Source organism: Mytilus trossulus, chromosome 8, assembly GCF_036588685.1.
Source record: "Mytilus trossulus isolate FHL-02 chromosome 8, PNRI_Mtr1.1.1.hap1, whole genome shotgun sequence".
Classification (NCBI taxonomy): Eukaryota; Metazoa; Mollusca; class Bivalvia; order Mytilida; family Mytilidae; genus Mytilus; species Mytilus trossulus.
The window spans coordinates 75,302,051-75,329,370 of NC_086380.1; the positions used below are offsets into that span (position 1 = coordinate 75,302,051).

General features: G+C 30.5%; 1 protein-coding gene across 2 annotated transcripts; it reads left to right on the plus strand.

Annotated features, from left to right (window-relative positions):
• Nucleotides 1-26,839, plus strand: LOC134681409 (ceramide glucosyltransferase-like). Of its 2 annotated transcripts, XR_010100625.1 has the most exons (10): nt 1-160; nt 9,632-9,770; nt 13,393-13,495; nt 15,766-15,867; nt 17,142-17,260; nt 18,008-18,186; nt 19,804-19,890; nt 20,354-20,543; nt 21,239-21,701; nt 21,763-26,839. XR_010100625.1 is itself a non-coding variant. In XM_063541023.1 (9 exons), the coding sequence occupies exons 1-9, from the start codon at nt 63-65 to the stop codon at nt 21,398-21,400; spliced, it is 1,179 nt and encodes a 392-aa protein (XP_063397093.1). In that variant the 5' UTR covers nt 1-62; the 3' UTR covers nt 21,401-21,705. The 2 variants fall into 2 exon arrangements, 1 of the variants encoding a protein (XP_063397093.1); XM_063541023.1 differs by lacking the exon at nt 21,763-26,839 and having other exon boundaries at nt 21,239-21,705.
• Nucleotides 26,840-27,320: the final 481 nt, after the last annotated feature.

Genomic DNA, 27,320 nt, shown 5'->3' on the forward strand with positions numbered 1-27,320 from the left:
TTCGTTGTGCATTTCCTCTTTAAACAGACGGGGTTAACATCTATCGTCAAAATGAACTTAATATGAGCGTAGAGCAATATTTTGCTGTAGGATTAGCCATTGCTATTGTAGGAGGATGGCTTTTCGATTGGCTTATGCACACAGTAGCTATTATTTATGGGTAAGATCTTATATTCCAGACAGAAACATATCAGGCCGGTGCGACTCCGCCCTCCTCTCCGCTTTTTAAATGTCATGTTTATACAAATAACCATGCATGATGCAGTAGTTGAGACACAGGCACTTGTTTCTATCCATTGGAAGAACCACTATCAACGTATACTCGTAAATATACGTTGATAGTGGTTCTTCCAATGGATAGAAACAAGTGCCTGTGGTACTTGTCCTTGGACAAATCAGAGAGTACACTTATTATAATTTATAGTACTACATATATATACGTTTGACATACATGTAGTACTGTTGTCTCAGCCTCAGGACAAATATCTCAATGAAGAATTTGGAGATATTTCCACACCCTTGACTGGCAGATACAAATGTATGGTAATTCAGGTCTTGCTAGAAAAAAAAAATCCCAATTGATGTAACATGTATATCAACAAAGTGTGAACACAAATTGACAATTACACATCTTACTTTATTTGAAATAGATCAATCTGGAATTGTTGATTGACAACATGTCATGTCACTTTATAATGATTATAAGTTTTTATACAATGTGCCTTTTCCTTACATGTCAGGTAATGGTGGTACATTGTACATATTGATATATAATTAATAAGTTCTTGGTTAAAAATCTTTGAAATAGACAAAATATATAACAGTAAAAATTCAATGATTTAAAAAAATGCATATCCTTTTTTTAGAAACCATTTTATAGAATTTTAAACCTATATATTTATTACACATGTAACACCTTTAAATTGAAAATGTTGGAATTGCTCTCTGAAAATAGATTTAACATCCATTTCATCCATATATAGTTCCAGGCAAAAAAACATTTTACATATATAGATCTAGGTGCTCAAACTGACACAGTATGAATTGTACGTTGCAATTAATAATTATACAATTGTATGTAAAGACAGGAGTCAAAAAGTGCTAACATGTAAAAGGTATATTTATTTTTCTGGCCTCCCAACTTGTCTTTATTATTAACATTTAAATTTCCTATCCTTAAACTCAATATATTTAGAAATTGCAGAAAACAAGAGATTTTTAGAAGTTTACATGTATCTATATCATATTGATTCTAAAAGAAAATATCAAAGAAAGAAAAAAAAAATATTTTGCCATGAAACATTTACATGTACAATGTCATGATCATGATGATTGTACAGTGTTTTGAAAAAATAGCCTTTAATATCGGAGTGAATTAATTTATGAACTGACTCCCATGACAACACGTGCACTGGCCAAACATGCCAAAAGGGATTTCAAAAAAAAAAAAAAATGATAATAACTTGGCAGCACTAAGTTCAGTTAACTTTTAAACACACATGACATAGTTAAAGCCTATCTAAAGAATTTCTCTTTTCACAGGGTCCTTTAAATTTTATTGACAATGTACACAGATTGGTCAAGTTCACCTAATATGAGGAAATAAATTAAATCAAAGGGCATAGTACATGTAGTAAATATTGAGGAAGTACTTTATGGTTATCACTTTTATCTGATTGTTCAATACTTGAAGTTTGCACTAGTACTATAAACAGGACTTTAAATTACCGTTTGATTGAGTGATAAGAGCATGACGACTATTTACATGAACATTGTTTTCCAGCTTAAGACATATATATTTTATACTAACTTTTTGAAAAAGACATGCTATTAAATCATGATAGGGGGAACCAACAAAAGGGAGTAAAGGGAGAATCTTAAGATGTTAAACACGAAGGGAAAATTATTAAGTTAATTTAAAAACTAGACACATATATATATGTACTGTAGACCCAGTCTTTGTGCTCAACAACAGGCCCACCACCCCAGGTGTGTAAAACTTCTCTCTGTATAAATCATCTAAAACATGTACATATAATCATTTAACTAAAATTGTCATAAAATTCAGCTCTAGGCCTGTGTTGTATTGTATATATACAAAATTTTATAGCAAAGAATTCTGTGTCACTTGCATTTTGGTATTCTCATTGCATTGGCAACCATTCTACATGTTCATCTTCTCTTTTGATATATAAATTGTTGTTAACATGTATTTAGTCAATTGACCAAATATAATGCATTATTATTGCTTCAACTGAATTGATTGTAACAGATCATATACATTGATGACATCATATAGATAATGATCAAGTAGATATATATCTATATTTTCCCACACAAAATTTAACAAAGTGATAATAACATCTATTGGTCAGATTTACTTGTAAAAACCAGTTTTTCCCAGAGGGTCTTTTTTCTTGATTTACATCATTACCAAGGTGTGAAACTATAAAAGTTATGTTACATGGTTATTATCTTATAAACATGATAAATACAATGTGACATTGTCAATATCTGGCTTCAGATGATATTAAATGTGTGAATATAATACTGTGGATTCATTATTATTCGTTGGATACCAATTTTCATGGTTTTCGTGGGTACAATTGAACCACGAATTAAAATGTTCAACGAATTAAACATTTTCTATAGGATATGTACATGTATGCAGCGATTACTAAAATCACGAAAACAAATACCCATGAAAATGCATGTTTTCCTCAATCCACGAAAATTGATACCCATGAAAATAAATGAATCCACAGCATACATTTATATTTTTTACACCTAATATACATTAATACTTTTTTACACCTACTAATACACATGTATATTTTTTTTACACCTAATATCATACATGTATATTTTTTTTACACCTAATGCAACATGTATTATACATGTATATTTTTTTACAACTAATATACATGTATATTATGTATATTTTCTACCTTTTGTATTTGTATATGTTTCACACACCCCACCCTATAACTACATGTTCTACATCTTAAATGACAGTAATGTAACTGACATTTCAATGATTTCATTTAACATTGTTTAAAGATCTATGTATTTATCTGACATGAAAAGAAACTTCAGACTGGTTGATTTTATCTTTCCACATGTCCTAAGGGATCAAATCACTAATGTCATCTTTTTACCACAAATATTCATTAATTGACCAGAGTTTCATTTTGCTAAAGCAGATTGTTAAGTTCAAATAAATTCTTATTTACAACGAATCCCCAGTGTCTGTATGGCTGTAAACATGAAAAACAGTAAGCACTAACAAAATAGTTTTGTAATTGTTTAAATCTTCCAAAGAGACATAAACAAATTAAATTGACAAGTTAAAGCATACATTTTATATTTATAATTGCAATGCCATGATAAACAATATTTAACCATTTCCTAAACATAAAAAAAAAATCATCGGATAAATTTACAACTGTGGATGTTTCGATAAAATGATACCATGCAGATCTTGTAATAAACATTTTGAAGGATAAATTTATACTGATTACTAATTTCTTTTTTTTTGGTTTGAACATTGTTGAAATGAACATGACAAATGTTGCAAATAACAAAGGGGCCTATAAATGAGATTTTAGTGTACCTTTGTCCTAAAGTATACTGTAAGGTTAGTTTATTTTAGAAACCCCACATTTTTTACATCACAATTTAAGCAAGTGTTGGCTGTTCCAGTTAAATTTAAAAAGGGCCATGAAAATTTTGCTCATATATAATAAGTCGGCTGAAAGTCGTTATGATGTTTATAATACTTGAAAGATCAAGGGTTTAAACTGCCTTTTAATTTTTTTTATGTTTTAATATTATGATTAAAGTCATAAATAAATTATGCTTATAATACGTAAGAATTGACTTCTATGACGTGAATGGTATACAGTCATCATTCATGTTCATGACAAGGTTGGTCAAATATAAATGTAAATAGTAACAGTTAAATCCTTTTTCATCCGTGTTATTTCATATGCAAGGTAAACTAACATCATGAACTTTATCAACATCAATAGATCGTAACCAACACAAACATTTTAATAAAATTCAAGTCGGTCATAAAAATGTAATTTATTTTAACATTACTTATCAAACTTAATATCACTATATTGACTGTAGGTGTTTAGGCGGATAAGGATAAAATCAAAGAAATGTACCTGAATAATACATGTATGCTTACTCGTAGGTGTTTTATCTGAACTGCATACCTTGCTCTCCTATTCACTTAACAACACAACTTGTCAATTTACATGTAATTAAAATTGATTTTATGGTAATTGAATTTTTCATTTTTTCAACATGATAGATATCTGCTGATGCAGTTATTTTCAATCTTCAATTTAAGTACATGTAAATTCAAATGAATTGAATATGTTCTTCATATATACACCGTCACAATATATATACTGCGGATTCAGTATTATTTGTTGGATACCAATTTTCGTGGGTACAGGCCTACCACAAATTTAAATGTTAAACAAACTACAAATTTGCTATAGCTAATAAGGCATAGTTGGGCAAAACCACAAAATCCAAAATCAAGAAAGTTTTTCTCAATCCAGGAAAATTGTGAACCTCAAAAATTAATAAATGAATCCAGTCATAACAGTATATATTGAAATTTAATCAAACTGCTATCTTATTTGTACAATATAGAAGATGAATCAAGGCTAAAGGAAATAAGATTGGGTACAAAATTCCAATAAGATTGGGTACAAAATTTCAACATTAGATTTCATAATTACCGTACATTTGTACAATGTATATGTTTGAGCGACCCAAACTAGTTAAAATTTTATTAAGTATAAAATCCAGCTTAATGGACTATGATCATGATGATGATCAGTTTTACTGCCATAAGTCCATTCACTACAGTCACTCAGCTTTCCCTCCAATAATAACTGACTATTAAGAAATAGTGCTGAAAGTGAATCTATCAATTAATTAACATGATTAATAAAAAAAAAATCTGAATCTGAGTTAAACAATTTATTTAAACATTTATTTATTAAGGAAATGAAAGTTATTTTAATATGGTGGCAGATGTATCAAACAACAACATGATTAAGGATGACCTTCATGACCTTAGACCACATATATTATACAGTACAAGGGTGTTCATAAAACATTAAAGGACAAGTTCATCAAGAGTATAGCCATAGGGGTTATTTCTAAATGAAGGAAATAGTTTGTAATTTTAATTTAAGTGTGTACAGGATGAAGGAAGTTGAAAAAAAATATTTATAAACCTTTTCAGTTCTATTTTATGATTCAAGTAAAATGCAAATTATAAATGTTCTGTGTCATTGTTTGTTGAGGGTTGACATGAAATTTGATCCCTTGTGAAATACATGTAAATTTGTATTGGTCAGGGAAACAGGAAGGGATATATACCTGAGGTTCTTGATGTAGTTCACAGAATATGGAATTGTGGGTAGAAATACCAAAAATAATATAGAATAAGAGAGAAAGAAAGACTAAATACAGAATAATAGGTTGCTAAATTATAAAGAAAAAGAAATAATGGACAACAAGTACAAAAAATATTTAGAGATAATGACCTATCAAATTACAGAATAAAGAAATTAAGGACCTTCCAATATAGAACTTTATGGCTGTTGAACTATTGTTAAAGAAGTTTAACAACAGTGGCAGATCAAGGGGGGACTACTGGAGGTTGGAACCCCCTCTAATGCATTTGGATGGGGCATGTAGTTTAAACCACCTCTCAAAATGCATCTAATTATCTTAAAATGCATTTATGATTAAATACAGAAGAATAAAAAAAATCAAAATAGGTGATAATGGATTTTTCTTGGGCGAGTATTTAAATTTTCCAATACATTTAAGGATTCTTGTTTTGGTTTTATTTATGTCTCTAGGAACGTAGACATGTGTTTTGATAAACACATGCAGCTTTTATAGATTTATACTTTGTCATACAAGGACTAGACTACTAAGTCACGATTTTAGTACTACATGTATATCAGAATTCTATAAATCAATTACTGGATTACTGGTATATATTCATCATCATTAATTTCCAAGTGTGTGAGTCCTGTCAATTGGGAATAAATTCAAAATGACAGTGCACATGCCTTATCAGATTTTTTTTTATAAGCTTGGTGATTTTAAGGACCACCACAACTACAAATCAAGCATGTCAAGTGGTCCTGTACATGTTTGAAATAAAGTTTAGGCTAAATCAATTATTTCAAAAAGTTAAATTAGGCCAAGGCCATCATTTTTTTTTCATTGTGATCAGGAGCTACTAATTATATATGTGACTGAATACCAGAAAGCCCAAAAAAGAATAAAATCAAATCAAACTTTAAGGTGGACATGTACATTACAACTAGCACTGAACTTCAAATTGTCAGACTTGTGTGAATTTAAGTAGTATGAATGAATATAACCACCACTTTTAGAGAACACTGCCAAATACAACAGAGGGAAAAGGAGGGAGTTGTTTTTTACCATGAAAACCATAATATAAAGCAAACCTATGCTTTATCTCCACCCACCAAAAAAATACACAACACATTGCACTCACTTTTCAATTTAATTTTATTATGAATATCAAATAATCAAATAATGTACAAAATCATATTCTAAATTACTATCATCCTTACATCACAACTTTTCATAGGTCATATGTCAATCTGGCATTTTCTGCAACATTTCTTTTTCACTTTACTTGCAATAGTTTCTATTTTACCAGTCTGGGTCTGTAATCATAGGCATTTTACACGGATTGCTAAACTACCCACAAGTATTTTTAAATGTTCATGATAACTGTTAAAAAACTTGTGGTTAAACCCAGTGGAAGTAAGTTTTTATAATTTACTCGCCCAGAATCAAAGTATCACTATAGCCTTTCTACTGTTGTAGTGACATTTTCAGAAAAAATGTTAGAGGCCCACAGAAATTGTCTCCTGGTCAGTGCTGGCTGCGGCACTGAAGCTCTTAGGTTAGATCTTCTGTTATTTTTTGACTATTTGCTAACCATAAAAAAAACCATAAGGACCTAAGAGCTACGTTTCTGCAGCTAGGTCAGGGTCAGCAATGAGTCCCTTCCTGCTGTTGTCATAGTTGTGTCTATCTGATTGATGAGCAACCATTAAAAGCAAGGATAAATCTTCTTGTGTATGCGATGGGACTGGTTTTGTTATGGCAGAACGAATGATATTTTAATTTGTTTTTATCTTGTTTATTATAGATTTAACTTACTTAATGGTTGAGAGGCAGGGGCAGAAGATATTTTATGTTTTTATGATCTATTTAACTTCATGCCTCAGAAAATTGATACAAGTCATCACTTTAAAATTAATATTATTGCTTTTAAAAGGATGAATTAATCATTGTCATATAAGGTATAAGAAAGAAGGTGTTAAAGGGTTTAGATAACATACATGTAGATCTATAGAAACCAGTTTATACCATAATTTATTGTAAAATATCATGATTTAATTCAAATATTCGACATGGGTAACATGTATACATTTGAATGGAAGGAACTGCTAATAAAATAACATTGTATATATATGTTTATTTATCTTAGGTGTGCCTACATGTACCTGTATCTTAATTTAAATGACAGTGCCTACACATGGTCATCTTAGACTTATTGCCTAGTTATAGGGATTCTTTATCTTTATTTATATATGTATTAGGCCACACCAATTTGATTCCTTGTTCAACGGACCCGCCCTCACCTATTTTTTTTAAACAAAATTTTTTATTTTTTGTGATATTTCCGCTTCCCGCATCCGGAAATGTAATCATGTCCATTTTCCGCACCGTTGTTTTTATAAATATTATAAAAAGATATCAACTTTTGTTTTAAAATCACAGTCTAACCTGTATATAACGACTTTAAACATGACATCACCCAATCACAAGGTGTAAATATTTGTGAGAATATTTGTTTCAGCATGAAACCTTTTTATCCAAAGAGGGAGTGCTCCGATATTAATTTATAACAGTGCGGACATACCTGTAAAGAACACACAATTGGTTTCTTTCCCCCTTACTTATATTCCCTATCAAAACATGTTCGCTGTTAGAATAAAGTACGAAGAACTTCTGAAGGATTTGCCTTCAACTGCAATTATATTGTATGCTGGCGAAACAAAACTATCTATAGCCACTGCATGTGTATGCACCTGTCCTGATTGATTCAGGGGCCTGTCGTTCAGCAGTTATCATCGTTTGTTGATGTTGATCATAATTTGGTATTTTCCTGTTTGGATATATATATAAATTAGACCGTTGGTTTTCCTGTTCGAATTGTGTACGCTAATAATTTCGGGTCCTTTATAGCTTGCTGTTTGGTCTGTATCAAAGCCGTGTTAAAAAGGCCGTACTTTGACCTGTGTTTGTTATAATCAGGTTGAGAACATCACTCCCTCAGATATTAAGGGGTCATTTTAATATTGATGTAGAAAAGAAAATAGAAATACCAAGGATTTGTATAGTTCTTCTATACAAAACCTTTGAAAACTTAGAATTTTGTACCCAAAAAGAGAAGAGTTGCATCATATTTTAAACAACTTTTTTTAAAAGAGGAGTTCACTTATTTTGAATAATATTAAACTGTTAAAGTAAATGTGTTAACATGGTTAAAGTCCAGGAATATTACAAAATTCTTGGATATGTTTTGACCATTTAATACCAGAAAGATATATAGTTCTTTGAGAAAATATGAGCTTTTTTATACAAACAAATATATTATAACTTATATTGATCCCTCATCAAACATGTAAAAGGGATATTTATAACATGAAGGGGTTGCCCCCAAACTGATTATGACTTGAATGGAGAATTGTCTCATTGCAATTGTCAGTCACACACACATAGACCAGATTTAACTATTTCTTGGTGAACAGGGAAAAAATACATCAGAAATTAAAGAAATGTCAACGTACAAGTGATAAATCAAGTTTTAATATTGTCAAAATTTACTTTTTAATGTTTACAAAAAAATATTATAATCGCTCGCCTTTACTTTTCAAGCTTCGCCTCAAAAATTTGCAAATTAAATATTTTTTTATTAAAATTTTCAAATCGCTCACTCGCCCCATATTTGGGAGTCCAAAAATCCGTAGAACAAGAAATTAAATTGGTGTGGCCTTAACATGATAAACTTAAAGTGCTGTTTTGATTAGAAATATTTACTGATTCCTTTGTTTCACTTGGCCTCCAAACAGATTTTGATATGGTTCTTTCACATTATTTATAAAGAATATCTTTGAATATTGCTTGAAAACTAATTACATGTCACTATCTATACATGCTGAAAGCATGCATATAGAAACAATGAATAAGAAGATGTGGTATGAGTTCCAATGAGACAACTCTCCTGAAGTCTTCACTGTAAGCCTCTAGTCATTTCACTTTGCAAATCAAATATTTCTGGCAAAGTTTTACTAAATATATATATATTTGTCAGTTGTACATGTTGTAAACAAAGATTTGTTTTGATGAAACCATTGAAATACATGTAGAATGTACTTTTATGTAAACATGGTAAATAATCCAATTTAAAAAAAACACGCAAAAAGTAAAGTGATTCATTATGAAATTGTTTATTTCATTAAATACTTTTTATTTTCAGAATCCGACGTTTACATCGACAACTACCTACACCTTCCCCGGAAGACCTCCCGGGAGTATCTATCATTAAGCCTCTTGTTGGTGTTGATCCTCATCTGTATGCAAACTTAGAATCTTTCTTCAAATTACAATATCCCAACGTAAGTATATAGATCATGTGATGTTTACTGTTCAGGTGAAACCAATATCCCAACGTAAGTATATAGATCATGTGGTGTTTACTGTTGAGGTGAAACCAATATCCCAACGTAAGTATATAGATCATGTGGTGTTTACTGTTGAGGTGAAACCAATATCCCAATGTAAGTATATAGATCATGTGGTGTTTACTGTTGAGGTGAAGCCAATATCCCAACGTAAGTATATAGATCATGTGGTGTTTACTGTTGAGGTGAAGCCAATATCCCAACGTAAGTATATAGATCATGTGGTGTTTACTGTTGAGGTGAAGCCAATATCCCAACGTAAGTATATAGATCATGTGGTGTTTACTGTTGAGGTGAAACCAATATCCCAACGTAAGTATATAGATCATGTGGTGTTTACTGTTGAGGTGAAACCAATATCCCAACGTAAGTATATAGATCATGTGGTGTTTACTGTTGAGGTGAAGCCAATATCCCAACGTAAGTATATAGATCATGTGGTGTTTACTGTTGAGGTGAAACCAATATCCCAACGTAAGTATATAGATCATGTGGTGTTTACTGTTGAGGTGAAGCCAATATCCCAACGTAAGTATATAGATCATGTGGTGTTTACTGTTGAGGTGAAGCCAATATCCCAACGTAAGTATATAGATCATGTGGTGTTTACTGTTGAGGTGAAGCCAATATCCCAACGTAAGTATATAGATCATGTGGTGTTTACTGTTGAGGTGAAACCAATATCCCAACGTAAGTATATAGATCATGTGGTGTTTACTGTTGAGGTGAAACCAATATCCCAACGTAAGTATATAGATCATGTGATGTTTACTGTTGAGGTGAAACCAATATCCCAACGTAAGTATATAGATCATGTGGTGTTTACTGTTGAGGTGAAACCAATATCCCAACGTAAGTATATAGATCATGTACATGTGGTGTTTACTGTTGAGGTGAAACCAATATCCCAACGTAAGTATATAGATCATGTGGTGTTTACTGTTGAGGTGAAACTAATATCCCAACGTAAGTATATAGATCATGTGGTGTTTACTGTTGAGGTGAAACCAATATCCCAACGTAAGTATATAGATCATGTGGTGTTTACTGTTGAGGTGAAGCCAATATCCCAACGTAAGTATATAGATCATGTGGTGTTTACTGTTGAGGTGAAGCCAATATCCCAACGTAAGTATATAGATCATGTGGTGTTTACTGTTGAGGTGAAGCCAATATCCCAACGTAAGTATATAGATCATGTGGTGTTTACTGTTGAGGTGAAACCAATATCCCAACGTAAGTATATAGATCATGTGGTGTTTACTGTTGAGGTGAAACCAATATCCCAACGTAAGTATATAGATCATGTGATGTTTACTGTTGAGGTGAAACCAATATCCCAACGTAAGTATATAGATCATGTGGTGTTTACTGTTGAGGTGAAACCAATATCCCAACGTAAGTATATAGATCATGTACATGTGGTGTTTACTGTTGAGGTGAAACCAATATCCCAACGTAAGTATATAGATCATGTGGTGTTTACTGTTGAGGTGAAACTAATATCCCAACGTAAGTATATAGATCATGTGGTGTTTACTGTTGAGGTGAAACCAATATCCCAACGTAAGTATATAGATCATGTGGTGTTTACTGTTGAGGTGAAACCAATATCCCAACGTAAGTATATAGATCATGTGGTGTTTACTGTTGAGGTGAAACCAATATCCCAACGTAAGTATATAGATCATGTGGTGTTTACTGTTGAGGTGAAACCAATATCCCAACGTAAGTATATAGATCATGTGGTGTTTACTGTTGAGGTGAAACCAATATCCCAACGTAAGTATATAGATCATGTGGTGTTTACTGTTGAGGTGAAACCAATATCCCAACGTAAGTATATAGATCATGTGGTGTTTACTGCCAAGCCAGGTGAGGGTAGGTCGGGAAATATTTTAATTTTTCCAAAAAAGCTTGAACATTATCAGATGATCCAGCAAGCCTGAAAATCAGAAATGAATAAAATAATATTCGACTTAGATTTGACAATTAAATTTTATGAGAAGCACCATTTTTGCAGGGTCGGTCCGGATCGGGGAAACAAACAATATTTTATTTTAGGCCTGATGCTTATAAGGGGACTTAGGCCCTGTGAAAAACATGAGGTCTCTCATTATAGTACATGTATAAAAAAAAATCATGAATTAAAAAAAACCATTTGGAATATTGGTTGGTGCATACTGAGTTCATGTATTTTATCGTTATTTCATATACATGTATATGTTAAAACGTATTGACCTATTCTTAGTGAAACAATTGGAAATTTAAAAATAAAAAAAATATATTTCTCAAAGCAAAAAATTAAACATGTTAAGAAACTTAAAAAAAATTCCCAAGTTCAAATCTTATATGTTCAAATTTGTATACACGTACATCATATTATGCTTATGTCCTATTTCAAGTAATATTTCACCGAATTTGTGAAATGTCCTTTAAAGTAAATAAAAGATAATTTTATCACATAAAGGATAAATAATGATAATAATTTCTATGGTATGACACATGTACTACACTATCTATCACCTATTGCATGACAGTTTAACTTTACGTACTGTCTGACGAATGTTTATCGTATTTTTCCAATGTTTACATGTACAATGAAGATAACATATTTTTCACATCCATCATTCTGAAAAACAGGTATCTATATATAGGTCACTACTTGTGTACATGCATGACATGTATATACATGTATTACATACAAATGCATTCATTATACATGAATACATATAATATACATGTGTACATGTACTGTTATTTAAAAAAATTGTTTTGTTTATGGATGTTTTTTAACCCTATGTACTACTTGCTATATATATAGATGATGAACAACCTTGACCACACAGTAAAGATAGTGAATTTGTTATGTTTTCTTCAAGTCTGTACCTCTATTAGTCTTTCTTTCTTGAATCATATCAGTGTTTTTCTTTAATAAGGTAGTATTTGATGAAGTTTTGGTCAGGTCACCTTGAAACTAAATACACTAAATAAGGTGTCTGTGAAGGGTGACAGGTCTTCCTGTTGAATTACAAAAAATGTAACCTTGTATTTTGTGAACTTGCAAGTTAAAGATTCAATGTAGCTTGTAGGTCTATTTCAAAGCAGGGTTCAGTTATCATGTAAATATTCATATCCTAATAATAAGTTCTCATTCTGAACATGGAAAATTTGTCACTGGATGTTAATCATGAGAATGTGGCCTCTAATCACCACAGATCATCTTACTTCACAATCATCATGATCATTCACTCAACACAAGCACGAGGGAATTACTTATTGTGAAAGGTATAAACTAAGGGTTATCTCCCCTTGATTATTTGACAAGGTACAGAGCAGAGTCAGTACAGTAGTTATCTACACCAAAATATTTTCCAACTACTAAGAGATACTTACATGTATTTAGATATTTTTCTTACATGTGTCTAAGGCAGCAACCATTTTATTTTTTTTTGGGGGGGGGGGGGCTATGGTTTTTTTTTCTCTGTACAAACTTTTTTTTCCGCAAAAATGTTCTAATACAAATTTTAGTTTTTTATGTTTTTTTCTTTTTCAGTTTGAAATTTTATTTTGTGTGCAAGAAGAAAGTGACCCTGCCATAATGATTGTTCAGAAATTGATGGAACTTTATCCTAAAGTAGACGCTAAATTATTTATAGGTAATTATTCAAAGTCTTTATCAAGCTGAGCTTGTAAGCTGCTTTTAGGCTTCAGTGATGATAGTTGTTAAGAATTGTAAATGTATGAATTTTATATCTTCATGCATGGCATGTATTTGTTGTTTGTATCTGAATGAATTTGTTGATTGAATGAGAAATGCATATGAAATAAGAAAATAAGAACAATCACTTCCAATATTCAGCTACAAGTTAGAGAAATACATGTACTGCTAACGCAATAAGTTAAAGTTGTGTTCAATTTATACAAATTTCATTTTAAATAGTTAAAAATAATACTATAATCTACACAATTGTATACATTTGAAAGTCTTTGTTTGGTTGTACAGTGCTTCTTGTTAAAACTATCAGCTCTGTGACAAATGAGCATGTTGTATCTATATAATTATCTAGCATGTAACCTCATTTTTCATTAGTTTTTGTGAACCTGCCAATGCTTGGCCAGTGTTGTCAAGTTGTCATTTTGAATTCCAACAGTTGTCTGAATACTTAAGGCCTCCGCAGCAGCAGCAGTAGGGGCAATAAGTGTTAAACCCTATTTTATTCATACATACATCCATAAAAGAGGGACGAAAGATACCAAAGGGACAGTCAAATCAGTTTCCATTCTCTAACTTTAGTTTGCCTCAACCAAATGTTATGAAACTTTTACAGTTTATGAATTTTGGTGACATTACTTTCTGTTCTAGAGTTATGGCCATTTACAAATGGGGGAAAAAAATGATGTATTCTGTTTTCATTTTCTAACTTAAGTTTGCCTCAACAAAATGTTATGAAACTTATGCAAAATGCTTATAAAATCACAAAAGTCAGATCAAGGTCTAATATTTCAATTATTTGGTGACATCTCTTTAACTGTTTTTGAGTTATGACTCTCTTTATAACATTATATGCTAGTGAGGTCCTGATCCTCATCTGTATCCAATGGACTCATTCTCCATTGTACAGAGAAACATGTCACAGAATGCCAGAGTAAAAGTATTATTTGTTGAAACTTTTGACAGGCTAAATATTATTCCAGTAAACATGGTCCACATGATGGTAAGCATTGTGTTCTTCTTTTCAGGTGCTTTCAATGGTGAAAACTTACACATAATACACATACTGTTTGTAGTTCTTTTCTTTGCACAATATAACTATCTTAACTTCACATTAGGAGTTTGAGCAGTGGCATCAATTTTGAACTTTTTGCAGCAAAAAGAAATACTGCATTTTGAAATTTACTGAACATCAGATTCCTATTCATGAGAATTTATGCTCAAATTTAAAAGCTGTTGTGAAATATATCTTGTGTTGTAAATATTGTTGTTAATTTAATGTGAAGATACCCAAATTGCACTTTTTTTTGACATTTTTTTTTATTTAAGATTCAGACAAAATTTTTCATTCTCTGTTTATTTGTAAATGTATCCTAAATTGCTATATATAATTCCAGAAAATTAAAATTGAATCTATATTGAATCAAAGAAAAGTGGGATCTTTTAATTTAAACAAGTAAAATATTGAGTTAAATCTTGATTAAAATTGTGTTTTTGTATGAAATAAAAGAGGAGTTTCTGAAACATATAGGTGAAACACTTTTGTTTTAAGACCACTGGAGACTGTATAATTTATTTAAGTAGATGTATGTCTGTCATTGTCTGTGTTTTACTAATCCAAATACACGTTTTTGGCTTTAATCATGTTAATTTCTGTGTGTATAACTAATCCTTGGTATAAATATATTTGTATATATATAATACTTGCTTCTTGATCTACACTGTCAAAATGTGTAGTCCAGTTTTACAGCTGTTTTATGTTTATTTTAGAACAGAATAACTTAAAAAATTAAATCAGCAAACTCTAAATAGATTGGTCTGGTATCGGAATCAGATTCAGTATATTTAGTTCAACTATATTCAAGGTTAATGGTAATTTGTTGAAGTTGTTCTCAGCAGCATTTAGCTAGTGGTTGAACAAGGAGAATATTGCTGTTAAAAAACAATAATACTGAATATATACTTTGCCCTACTTTTTAGTGAAAAATGTTAAAGAGTAAGTCCTCAAATATTTTAAAGGTCTGTCAGGGTACAGTAAACATATATTTCTTTCATGTCCTAAGTTAGAAAGAAATAATAATAAGCATGATATGGATTTGTGTAGTACTGCACATAGCATGTGAGTACTTTTATCATATATTGACAGCATCATTATTATAAGTTGATTTTCATAAATCTCTCAAAGCCATTCTTGACATTTTTGCTTATTTTCAGGAATTAAATACATTTGTCCAAACGGAAAAATTAACAACATGATCAAAGCATACGAAGCAGCGAAGAATGAAAATCTATTGATCTCAGACAGTTGTATCAAAAGTAAGTTAATCTAATGGTTGGTCCTTTAAGTATAGTGTAACCTGTCTAATATAATACCTTAGTATTCCAACATTTGCTTTAACTGACACATTTTCATGGTCCACAAATATGCCTATAGCTGACTATGTGGTATGGGCTATGCTCATTGTTGAAGGCCATACCATGACCTATAGTTGTTAATGTTTGTGTCATTTTGGTCTTTTGTGGATAGTTGTCTCATTGGCAATCATACCACATCTTCCTTTTTATACTATCCTTGCAGGAAAAAAAGGAGAATTCTAAAATGGATCCTGCTTAATTCCACATTTTTTTACACAGGTTGCACTAGTACTGTACACAGTAAGCTTATAAATTTAAGATATTCACCTTATGCAAATGTACGTAACAGTTGTAAATGTATAGATTTTGATTTATTTTGTAACAGTTGAATATAAAAAAAATAAAAACAGAAAGTTTTTTTTATGCCCCACCTACGATAGTAGAGGGGCATTATGTTTTCTGGTTTGTGCCTCTGTCCGTCCATTCGTTTGTCCGTTTGATTGTCCATTCGTTCGTCCGTCCGTCTGTTCGTCTGTCAGTGCGTCTGTTTGTCCCAATTCAGGTTAAAGTTTTTGATCAAGGTAGTTTTTGATGAAGTTAAAGTTACATCTACTTGAAACTTAGTACACATGTTCCCTATGATATGATCTTTCTAATTTTAATTCCAAATTAAAGTTTTGACCCCAATTTCAAGGTCTACGGAACATCAAAAATTATAGTGCAAGTGGGGCATCCATGTACTATGGACACATTCTTGTTTTTTGTAGGGTTCTTATTTATTTTAATATTCAAACAACAGTTACCATGGTTACAGACTTGGCTTTTAGATTTTTTCAACCGAAAAAAGGTTAATGCATGTACAATGATGTATAGATATTCAATTGCCTAAGGTCAATTTCTTTCCTACAGAAGGAGTTCATTTACTAGAATTACACCTGACCAGGTGAAAATATTAATGTTCAGTAAGACATTTTTGATAATACCAATCAGTAAATTGTATTTGTATACTGCCAACTTGTATATTTTTGTAATTTTGAAACTGTGCTGTGTCAAAATTCATGCATCAATTTCTTAGAGACAACAACCAGACTTATAAAGAGCAGACAACAGCTGAAGCCGATATTGCACACAATGTTGTGGTTACATTCTGTATGAAATATAATGTTGCTAATTATAATACCAATATTGCATGTTTTAAGATCCATTATTTTCATGAATTGTATGTTTTTTTTCAGTGAATGAGAATACTTTAATGGAGATGGTTTGCTGTCTGAAACCTGATGTTGGAATGGTTGTCCAGATGCCATTCTTTGAAAATCGTCCAAAACTTGGATTTGCCAGTGTTTATGAAAAGGTTTGTAATTTTAATAGTGAATACTAAAGAGCTTTTTATTAGCTCACCTGGCCAAAAGGTGATATAGATAGAGATAATTGTAAGCAGCAAGAATGTTCAGTAAATTTAGATGTACAAACACATCACAATCACCTAAACACATTTTTGTCATGAACTGTCTGCTTCGTTTGTTTAATTCACATATACCAAGGTGAGCGACACAGGCTCTTTAGAGCCTCTAGTTCTTAATAGAATAGTTCATATTTAGTCATTTTAATAGAATTTTGCAAAGTGGTGAACAATACAACCCAAGTTTGTCCTAAGAATTTTTAAATAGCACCATAAAAATTAACATTACACTGTTTTCAAAAAAAAAATATAGCACCATGCCCCTATACATTCTATTATAAAATAATCCAAGATAACACCATGGTATGGTACCGTGGTGGTTTAAGGCCCATGGGAGAACTCAGAACACTGCCACCTTAACTAGCTTGGGTACCTTTGCAAGATCATTCTTCAAGTGATTTTTAAATAATGGCTGCTCATTTTTGCAACCAACTCTTCTATAGATAAAAGTTATTCAATTTGATATACTGGATGGTGACAACAGTTGCCAAAGCCTGCTCTCTGATATGCCCAATGCTGAGTTTTGTTTTATGAATATGTTTTTAGCTATGATGAAATACAAAATTTAAATAAGTGAATCTATACTAATGAAGAGTTTTGATTTTATCGCTGTTAACCATCAGATTTATTATTTCTTAGGTTTACTTTGCAACTTTCAATGCCAGAAGTACACTTGGTGGTTTTGCTACAGGAATAAACGCCTGTACTGGAATGTCCTGTTTATTTCGGAGAGAACCTGTTGACAAAGCTGGTGGGTTAGCTCCCTTAGGACAATATCTCTCTGAAGATTATATTCTTAATCACACTATTACACAAGCGTAAGTACTTTTAAAAAAGAGTCACAGATAGCTTATGTTCTAAATCACACTTTTACACAAGTGTAAGTACTTTTATAATGGGTCACATATGGCTTTGTTACTGGGGATTCATTTATTTTTCGTGGGTACCAGTTGACTTGGAAAGAGAATAACTTTCTTTACAAAGTTATCAGATATTTGATTTTGAGGTTTTACCAAAGTCTTGGTAAAGGTAAATTTGTTACAAGCATGTAAATTTGTGGATCACTTGATTCACAAAAACTGGTATCCCATCAATGATAATGAATCCACAGAAGTTGTAATTTATAATTTTGATTATAAGTAGTGATATCAGGGCTATTCAATTTAAATGATTTTTTTTTGGAGGAGGGGGGGGGTGAAGGTTCAAGTAAATGGGACATTGGTGACAGTATATGCCATTAATGGTTGTATCATATGTATGTTTGATTTATGCGAATTGCTTTAACAAAGTCAATTGTTTTTTATTGTTTTCATGATTTACACCAGCTATTGAACTACCAACAAATTAATCAACATAATATCAGTTTTTGTTTTTGTGAAGCTCAATTTGTTATAAAAAATATGCAATATTAAACATAATTGATATAATTAATGTAAAGGAAACAGCTTGTTGATAAAATGTATCATTGATAGATAGGTAATATACTACCATCTATCATGAGGGTCCAAATGGGCGGTCCTTCATTTCTCTAACCTTAGATTTAAAAAAAAAATCCTCTATACTTAATATTTTTTATCTATTTTTTTTATATTCTTTATAATATACCACCCCATTCTCTATTCTTTACTATTATATTTTTTGGCCATTTATCTTGCACTTTTTGGCCATAATTTTCTATTCTGTAAATCATATTCAGATCCTCTATCATGTAAATAGAGCTAGATTATAACTGTAGGCGGGTGGCTGAGAACAGGTTGTAATGTAATTCAAGGCTATTGAAAACATTTTCTCCCTGGGGTATATATTTGATGACATAACTTTATTTATGAGATAAAACGTGTAGAAAAAGTGAATAATGTTTTTATAACCGACATAGATATACATAAAATAACAAATAATATACATATTTACTGTATTTTTTTTTAATAGTTTTACAGCTTTGTTAATTGCTGGCAGCATTATCTGAAACTGGTGTATTTATCCATTATTTAACAACCTTATAATTCATTGTAATTCATGAAAATTTATAGGAATGTGAAATCTGCTGAATTTACAGTTTGTAGAATTAAATCACTCAAAGTCGGTTAAAGAGCTCACCAGAGCTCATGTTTTCTCTGTTATTATGTATATATATGCCGACTCTAAAAAAAAATAATTCTTACTTACTTACTTACTCAAATCATATATTGACTGTCCAAAGGGTTTCACTGCTTTGGTGAAGCAATTTTGTTTATTATTAATTTTAGTATGTTGGGGGGCTTTTCACTATTTTGGTAAGAAATGTTAATTTTTGCTTTGATTTATGTTTTCTGTCTATCCTCAGCATGCAGAATTCCTATGTAAATAAAAACCTAGGAATACAATTTGTAGTGGTTACATCAGTATATATATGTACAGTTCCTTAGTTAATAAACCCCTATGATTATATTTTGTAGTGGTTACAAATCAGTACTCTGTACCTCAACAGCTCAACAAAATAGTGGTTATTCATCAGTAGGCACTTTCCATAAAAGAATAATCAGGTTTGTTTACATCTCATTATATATACTGAGTGAGAAAAAAAATGGTCAGCAACAAATATTTTATTGCAATTAAATTACAATTTTAGAGCACAAACTTTTGAGTGATTAATTGAAGATTTATTGAAGATGGATTAGATGATGTGTCAATCCCAAGGTCCATCAGACATGTGGCAATGTCCAGTAATAAATGTTTTGGTCCAGTCAAAGTTCATCAATTAATGGATTAAATGACCAGTGTACATTTAGAAATTTTGTATAGAAAGAGATTAAAAGACAAACAACAGCACACAGAATAACATAGAAAAGTGTTATGAATGATTATGTAAAGTATAAGGCTATACAGTGTTCTTGAGATTTCTTACAATAGTTTACTCCAATGTTATAAACATACTTAGAAACTCTTTGCTTTTTATGATGACAGTCTGAACCAAAATTTAAAATTTGTCTTATTTTTGAATTCCAGGTGGTCTCAATTAAGGATTGCTCTCTTGCCACACCTGATTATTTTAGAGCCGTTGTCAGAATGTATGCTGATGGGTGCTTGTGCCTCATGGGCTATAGAATACTTGTTTGGAATAAGTTCCATGGGCGTGTTTTTAATGCATATTTTATTATGGTTTTTGTTAGATTATACACTGTTGAGAGTAGTAGAGGTATGTATTGAAATGACAAAGATTATTTTCTTTCAACAGTTAAAACCTATACATGACATACATACAATAAAGTATCTATTTGACATTTTCTATAGAATGCATTCAAAGAAAAAAGTCGAAGAATATTAAAAAATTCTGTATTCAATTTTCTGCATTGTGATCTTAAAAAAATACCAACAATGCTTCATTAAATGGCTGATATTTTACCGAATATATGTTTCCATTATCGTGCTTAACACAAGCAAACAAAAATAATCTGCTGAAAAACAAATGATATTGACAATAACTTGTGTCCTTTCCTGCTTGTACAATATTTCTGTTCAATTACCAGTGTAATCATTGTCAAAACCTTGATTTGCCATACTATTTATAAAGTCAACATCATCATGAATATGTGTACCAAGTTTAAAGATTATGCGACCACCTCTAAATTGTATATTACTTTTTATGGATATACATACAGACAGACGACATAATCAAAACACTAAGAACTCCACCTTTTATAGGTCGCATCATAGACGGACAAAAAACATAACAAAGATTTCAAGCATTCTGTAAGGCTTCTCTGAATGTATAGGTATATGTTTACAACTAAGACTTTATCATTGAAATAACAAAGAATTCCAACATGTAAGACTTTATTAAAATGGAAAAAATACAAATAAGTTTTAATAAATTCATTTTGTCTTTTTTAGAATGGTCCTTTACCTTTTTCCAAATTTGAATTTGTGGTAGCCTGGCTGATGAGAGAGACATTAGCTTTATTCCTAACTTTACAATCTCACAGAAACACTATTGTCAAATGGAGACATAAACAATACAAACTCAACTGGGGCGGAAAGATCGAAGAAGTTTAGTCGTATTTACAATTGTAATCCAGTCATCACAAGTCACATGGGGCTCGCCATGTCATCAAAGTTCATTCATAAGCACTAAGGAAACGGAATATATAACAGTGCTAGAAATCGTCTTTTTTATATTTAGTGTATTCAGTCCTACGCTCAATTCAGTTATGCGTTTGATATAATTGGGTACTATGTGAAAGCATGAGCATCAAGATGACAGTGATCAAGAAATAATATGATGAATTGTCGAGCAAGTAATTGCTCCTTTACATGTAATTATTAGTGATGCATGCTTGAAGTAGTCTATTAATAAGTGAATTGCTCCTCTACATGTAATTATTAGTGATGCATGCTTGAAGTACTCTATTAATAAGTGAATTGCTTTAAATTCTGTAAGATTCATAAAAATGAATATTGCTATAGTGTGTGTTTGTTATTGCTCTACCAAATTGATATTCAGTTCTTTCTTCTTTTTTTTTGTCAAAGCATAATTTGTAAGAGTTTAGGTGACATAAATTTTGATTTTTCTGAAAAGCATATTTTAAGATAGCTTTTTAAAAAAAAATATAAATATGAAAATTTATCATGTGAAACAATACTAACAAATTTATAAGAGTATGCTGCCAATTTTTATTGAAGTTTTTTAAAAGTAGAAAATATTTGGGTGAACTTGACCACCTCTATGATTTAGGAAAAGGCATAAATCTTTCTATATCTATAAACTTTAATTTCATATGATGAACAACTGTATTAAATTGGAAATATTTTTTTTGTTTACACATGGGAAAATCCTAAAAATGTAACATTAGTTTGGTACAGCTTAACAAGTTGTTGGTTATGGTTTAACAGTATTGTGTGCTATCTATACCAGGTGCTCTTTGTTGTCACAGCGTAAACTGTTATGTGTGCTTCTTTAACTGCCAAATTATTATCATCATTTAATTTTTATAGTATAATATATGTCAGATTTGATCTGTAATTTGTAGACCATTTGTGTCATTTTTAAAGTACTGTAAATTTTTAGATCTTTATTAGGCTCTAGTCAAACAGAAACCTGAATTCTGATATAATACATTCTTTCTTCTTCATAGCTTTAAGTTTACAATTTTGATCAGATTGTGTTATGTTTTTAACGATGCAAATAAAATCAGAAAAAAAATATTTTACAGGGTAAATTTTTCAACATTTTAGCATCTTTCTGCAAATAAAAAAGGGTACAACAATGTTTTTATCATAATGAAGGTCATTTATTTATCTGAAAAGATTTTTTTTGAAATTCCTTATTACATGTGTATTTTAAGGGTCGTGCATGTTAATAACACCAGGATCATTTTACCTTTTTGATGTTTTCTGGGTTTTTTAAATTTTTTATGCAGTTTAATTTGAGTTATTGCAAAATGCAGTAGAAAATACTACGCATTATAGAAAAAAAAAGTTTACAATTTTTACAATTCAGTGTCTTGTATTTTTTAAAATTTCCAGAAGTATTCAATTTTGTTGTTAGATTGTAGTGTTACAGAAACTCATGGAAAGCCTTGAGTCAAATTGCCATGCAACTTTCCCAGTGTTCAATTGTTTTCTTGCCAGTCTCAAAGTTTTACAATAGAATATGTTTAAAGAGATATATATATGTATGTTATAGTCTGTTAAGGATATGTTAAGGAAGATAATTTTATTATTGTATGGTTTCAAGTCAAGTTTATTATATGTACAATTTGTATTGCAATTTTATTGCATGGATTTTATGAAATTTAACTGTAAATTTGATTGGATTTTATGACTTTCTGAGCTAGGAATGATCACTTGCCTGTCTGATCACAGATTAAATAATGAGGTCACTCCGTGATATGACGACAGCTCTCAGATCTGATCCACCTGCCTTTTTTCCGATGTTCAGTAAATGTTCAATGACGAAATAAGACCAGGTTGAAATTAAACCTCATGTTAAAACAATGCAATTTTGTGGTTAATTTGTTCATTTGTCTTGTTGTTTTTATATGCAAAATGTTATAAATATGTTTATGCGCAGGATTCATAAAAAGGCATGTGAGAGCTATTTTATTAACATGAATATGAGAGGGTAGGAATATACAAGTTCTGTTTTTGGACATGGGGTCGTGGGTCGTTTGTTGTGGAGTTTCCATATCAGCTTTGATTATATTGAAAATTAAGATTAGTTTGCTTGTTTGTCATGTTTGTTATGGGGAATATGGAAGTCCTGTCGTACCCTCCCACAGTCATTTTAAATGAAATATCGCTAAGTATTTTGTTGATATAGTGCTTGTGTTTCTGCTGTATATAATTGTGTATGCGTGAAAATCAAAACAAAAAAAGAAATCAGCTATTACCATAGATTTTAAAACATTTTATTATCATAATTTTTATTATTATTTGATTTTAATGAATTTTTGAAATGTAGAAAAATTCATAACTGAGTTGATTATTTTTAATAATTGGCAATGAAGCAGAATTTTATCATAATAAGTTATTAATCATTACTTATATACATATTAATTTATGTAAAGGAAAATAATACAGAGTTAATTGTACAATAATTAACATTGAAGTGTCATTTCGATTTACATAATTTAAAATCGAATTTTCATCAGTTATTCACACGAAATACATACATATTCATCAGTTACTTTCAACTCTTGAATATTCATCAGTTAATCACTCTAAATACATACATATTCATCAGTTACTTTCAACTCATGAATATTCATCAGTTACTTCACCAATTGAATATTCATGAATTTATCACTCTATGTACAGACATATGCATCAGCTACTTAACCAAAGGAATATTCATCAATAAATCATCCTTAATACATATACATTGATCAATTAGTTCAATCAGATGAATTTTAATCAATTTTTCATTTAAATGAATACTAGTTTTTCACAATTTGTGTTGTGGAATTTCATTATACTGTTGTTTGTGTGAATCCTGTCTAATGTTTTGTTTTATTGTGTTTTTAGTTGCAGCATTTTAATGGTATCTCCTCTATAAATGGAATATTTTCCTATGTTGTTCTTTGTCAATAAATGTAATTTTTATTCAAATAATGTTATTCAGTCTCCTTATTAATATGCTTACATGATTAGAATTTGCTAGAGTAATGTGAATTTGAGATTTATATAAAAGAGTTATTGCATGAATATTGTCCCCATTAGAACTTTGTATTGCTTGAGCTTGCGAGTGCAATATATGTTCTACTCTGGACAATATTCCCCAATATTCACCTAATAACCCTTTAATTGCATAGCAATATAATATTTGAAAGTACAAATTTGTTCAAACTAAGATTTTGTTGTTGATGCATCATGAATTTTTTGAAGATTTTTTGCACTAGTGCAATATTAGAATTTATTGCCTGCTAACTTTTGGTTACATTCTGTGGGGAATGTTATATTGCTATACAGAAATATAAATAATGATGTGGTGGTTTGATTATAATTATTGCATTTTCATTTCAAAGTTTTAATCCTAGGTAAAAGAAGATTTATATTTCACTAATATTCAAAGATCAAAGAAAGATGTTATGTTGTAAAGGAATTTTTAATACAGAAATAATTAATCAAGGATTGTATAAACTATAATAATGGGACTGAATGCATATTTAAATACTAAAAACTCATGTTATTACCTTGGATACAGATAGTTACATTAAGATTCTCCCAAAGCTCGCATTTTTTTTTTCATTCGAAAAAAATGTTACTAATAATACAAACAATAATTTCTGAATTTATAGTAATTTGGTTAACAGTAAGGTTAGGATAGAGAAATATAAACATAAATTATAACTTATATTCATAGGACAATTTGACTTTAATTTAAAAACATTTTGAATGGTTAACTGTTAAACAATTGGTATCCAACCAATGACATACCAACAATGAATTTACACATTATAATTTAGATTGTAAAACATTTATTTGTGACCATTAATCTAAATGATAAATATATATTCAAATTATTGATATTGCTGAATAATAAGAGTCTTGCAATAAAAGGGCCTTTGTTTTAATCTGTTAAATTTCCTCCAACACATACCAGAGTTAAGAGTTTTTCTCACATATGATAAGTTCTATTTGAATTTTTGTTAAAATCCTTTAAACATTCATAAGATATTCAAACCTTTAAAAACTTGTTTTATAATATTTCATTAACAATTTTTTTATTATGTCGTTTTTAACAAGAATAAAAAGGGATAAGGGGAGGGGGATTTATAACAAATACTTTTTTACTATTTCACAATAATGGTTAGGTTGTAAAATTGAGGTCAGGCACAATATATAAAAAAAACATTAACGAAAGGAGAATTATTTCACAGAATTAGAAAAGTCGGTAAAATTAATGCCTTTAGGTAATAATACACTTTAAGGTGTAATTATTTCCCCACTTAACCTTGTCCATATATGGTTGTAGGGGTATAAGGATGGACAAAATATTTTGCTTGTCCATGGTACCAATGCTATGGAGTGTACATGAATGTACAACCTATTGTGGATGGGTAAACAAAAGCCCTTATCCTTATTAGATTGTGTGCACATCTGCTTAACTGGTTGTGAATTAGGTTCCTCAATACTAGATTCTAAATAAGATATTCCATAAATAATTAATTATAGGAAAAGGACTTTTAAATATATTTTTGTTGAAAATGGGGTATTTTTATTGGCCTCCAAATTTAGGTGCTAAAGAGTTAAGCAATTTATATGTTGTGCATGTTGATTGATAAAGTTGGTTACTTCTGTCGAACCCTTGTTTTATTATTTAAATAGTTGTTAATTGTTTGCCAGATATAATAACATTGAATAATTTGCCAGTTTTAATTTTATTATTATAGAAGTACTTTATTCAAGTTATTTACTGATCATGATATTGATTAATTGGAGATAGGATTTTGTATTAAGTTCAGGATTAATTGCATATTGTATTGTATAAATTTCAGGATTAATAGACAAATCATATAATATTTATTCGATAATTGTAAAACAAAATGAACGGAATGGATTTGTTGTAAAATGTTGTCTATATTCATATCTTTGTACTAAAAAATGCCAATTTTATATTGTAAACAGTGAAAAGATGATCAGTTTAAGAAAATGAGGTAAAAAAAAGTGTTCATCCTTTTTAATTTTGTGATAAAAAAATAAACCAATACATATACAGTGGCAATGTCATTTTCAGAGGCAATGACAATTTGGTTGACATGTTTCCATATTGATATCAATGACTTTGTATCTGTATTAGTCACAGTATAAAGGACAGTATCCAAGTAGACAAATCAAAATTGAGCCTCGAGTCAAAAGTAAAAGTGACACTGAATTAATATGATGAATTTGCTCTCGCCACAGAGAAAATTATGATTATCTCCCCTATATTGATATGTTTGATCAAAATATTGTGTGATTTTATTGTTTTCAATAAAGTATGAACAAGCTTCATAGAGATTTTTTTCTTCTGTTTTATTTTGATACAATGTTTTGAATTTGTCAGTTACTATATAAATACTATAAATTGCTATTGAAATTTGAAGTCAACATGGATGGCAAAGCTGGTCATACCATATATCTTTTGTGTTTCTGATGAGAATTGATTTTAAAAGTTTAAGTGGTCAGTTTCCACACATTTTATGCCTCACCTACAATAGTAGAGTAGAGGGGCATTATGTTTTCTGGTCTGTGCGTCCGTTGGTCTGTCCGTTCGTCTGTCCGTTCGTCTGTCCTTCTGTCCCGCTTCAGAGGGGGGTTCCGGGGGTTGGAATCCCCCTTTTTTTGGACGATCAATGCATTTGAATGGGGACATGTAATTTAAAATGTCTGGATTCGCCCTTGCTCATTACAACACATATAAAAACTCAACAAGAACAAAAAAAAAAAGAAAAAGAAAGAAAGGAAAAGATGACATACAATAAAAACACTTATA

Bases quoted from the DNA above. Each gene is read 5' to 3' on its own strand.
- LOC134681409 (XM_063541023.1), top strand. From the start codon at position 63: ATGAGCGTAGAGCAATATTTTGCTGTAGGATTAGCCATTGCTATTGTA. The intron at 18,187-19,803 runs GTAAGTACTTTT...TATATTTTGTAG, and splicing joins AATCACACTATTACACAAGC to TGGTTACAAATCAGTACTCT. The intron at 20,544-21,238 runs GTATGTATTGAA...TGTCTTTTTTAG, and splicing joins CACTGTTGAGAGTAGTAGAG to AATGGTCCTTTACCTTTTTC.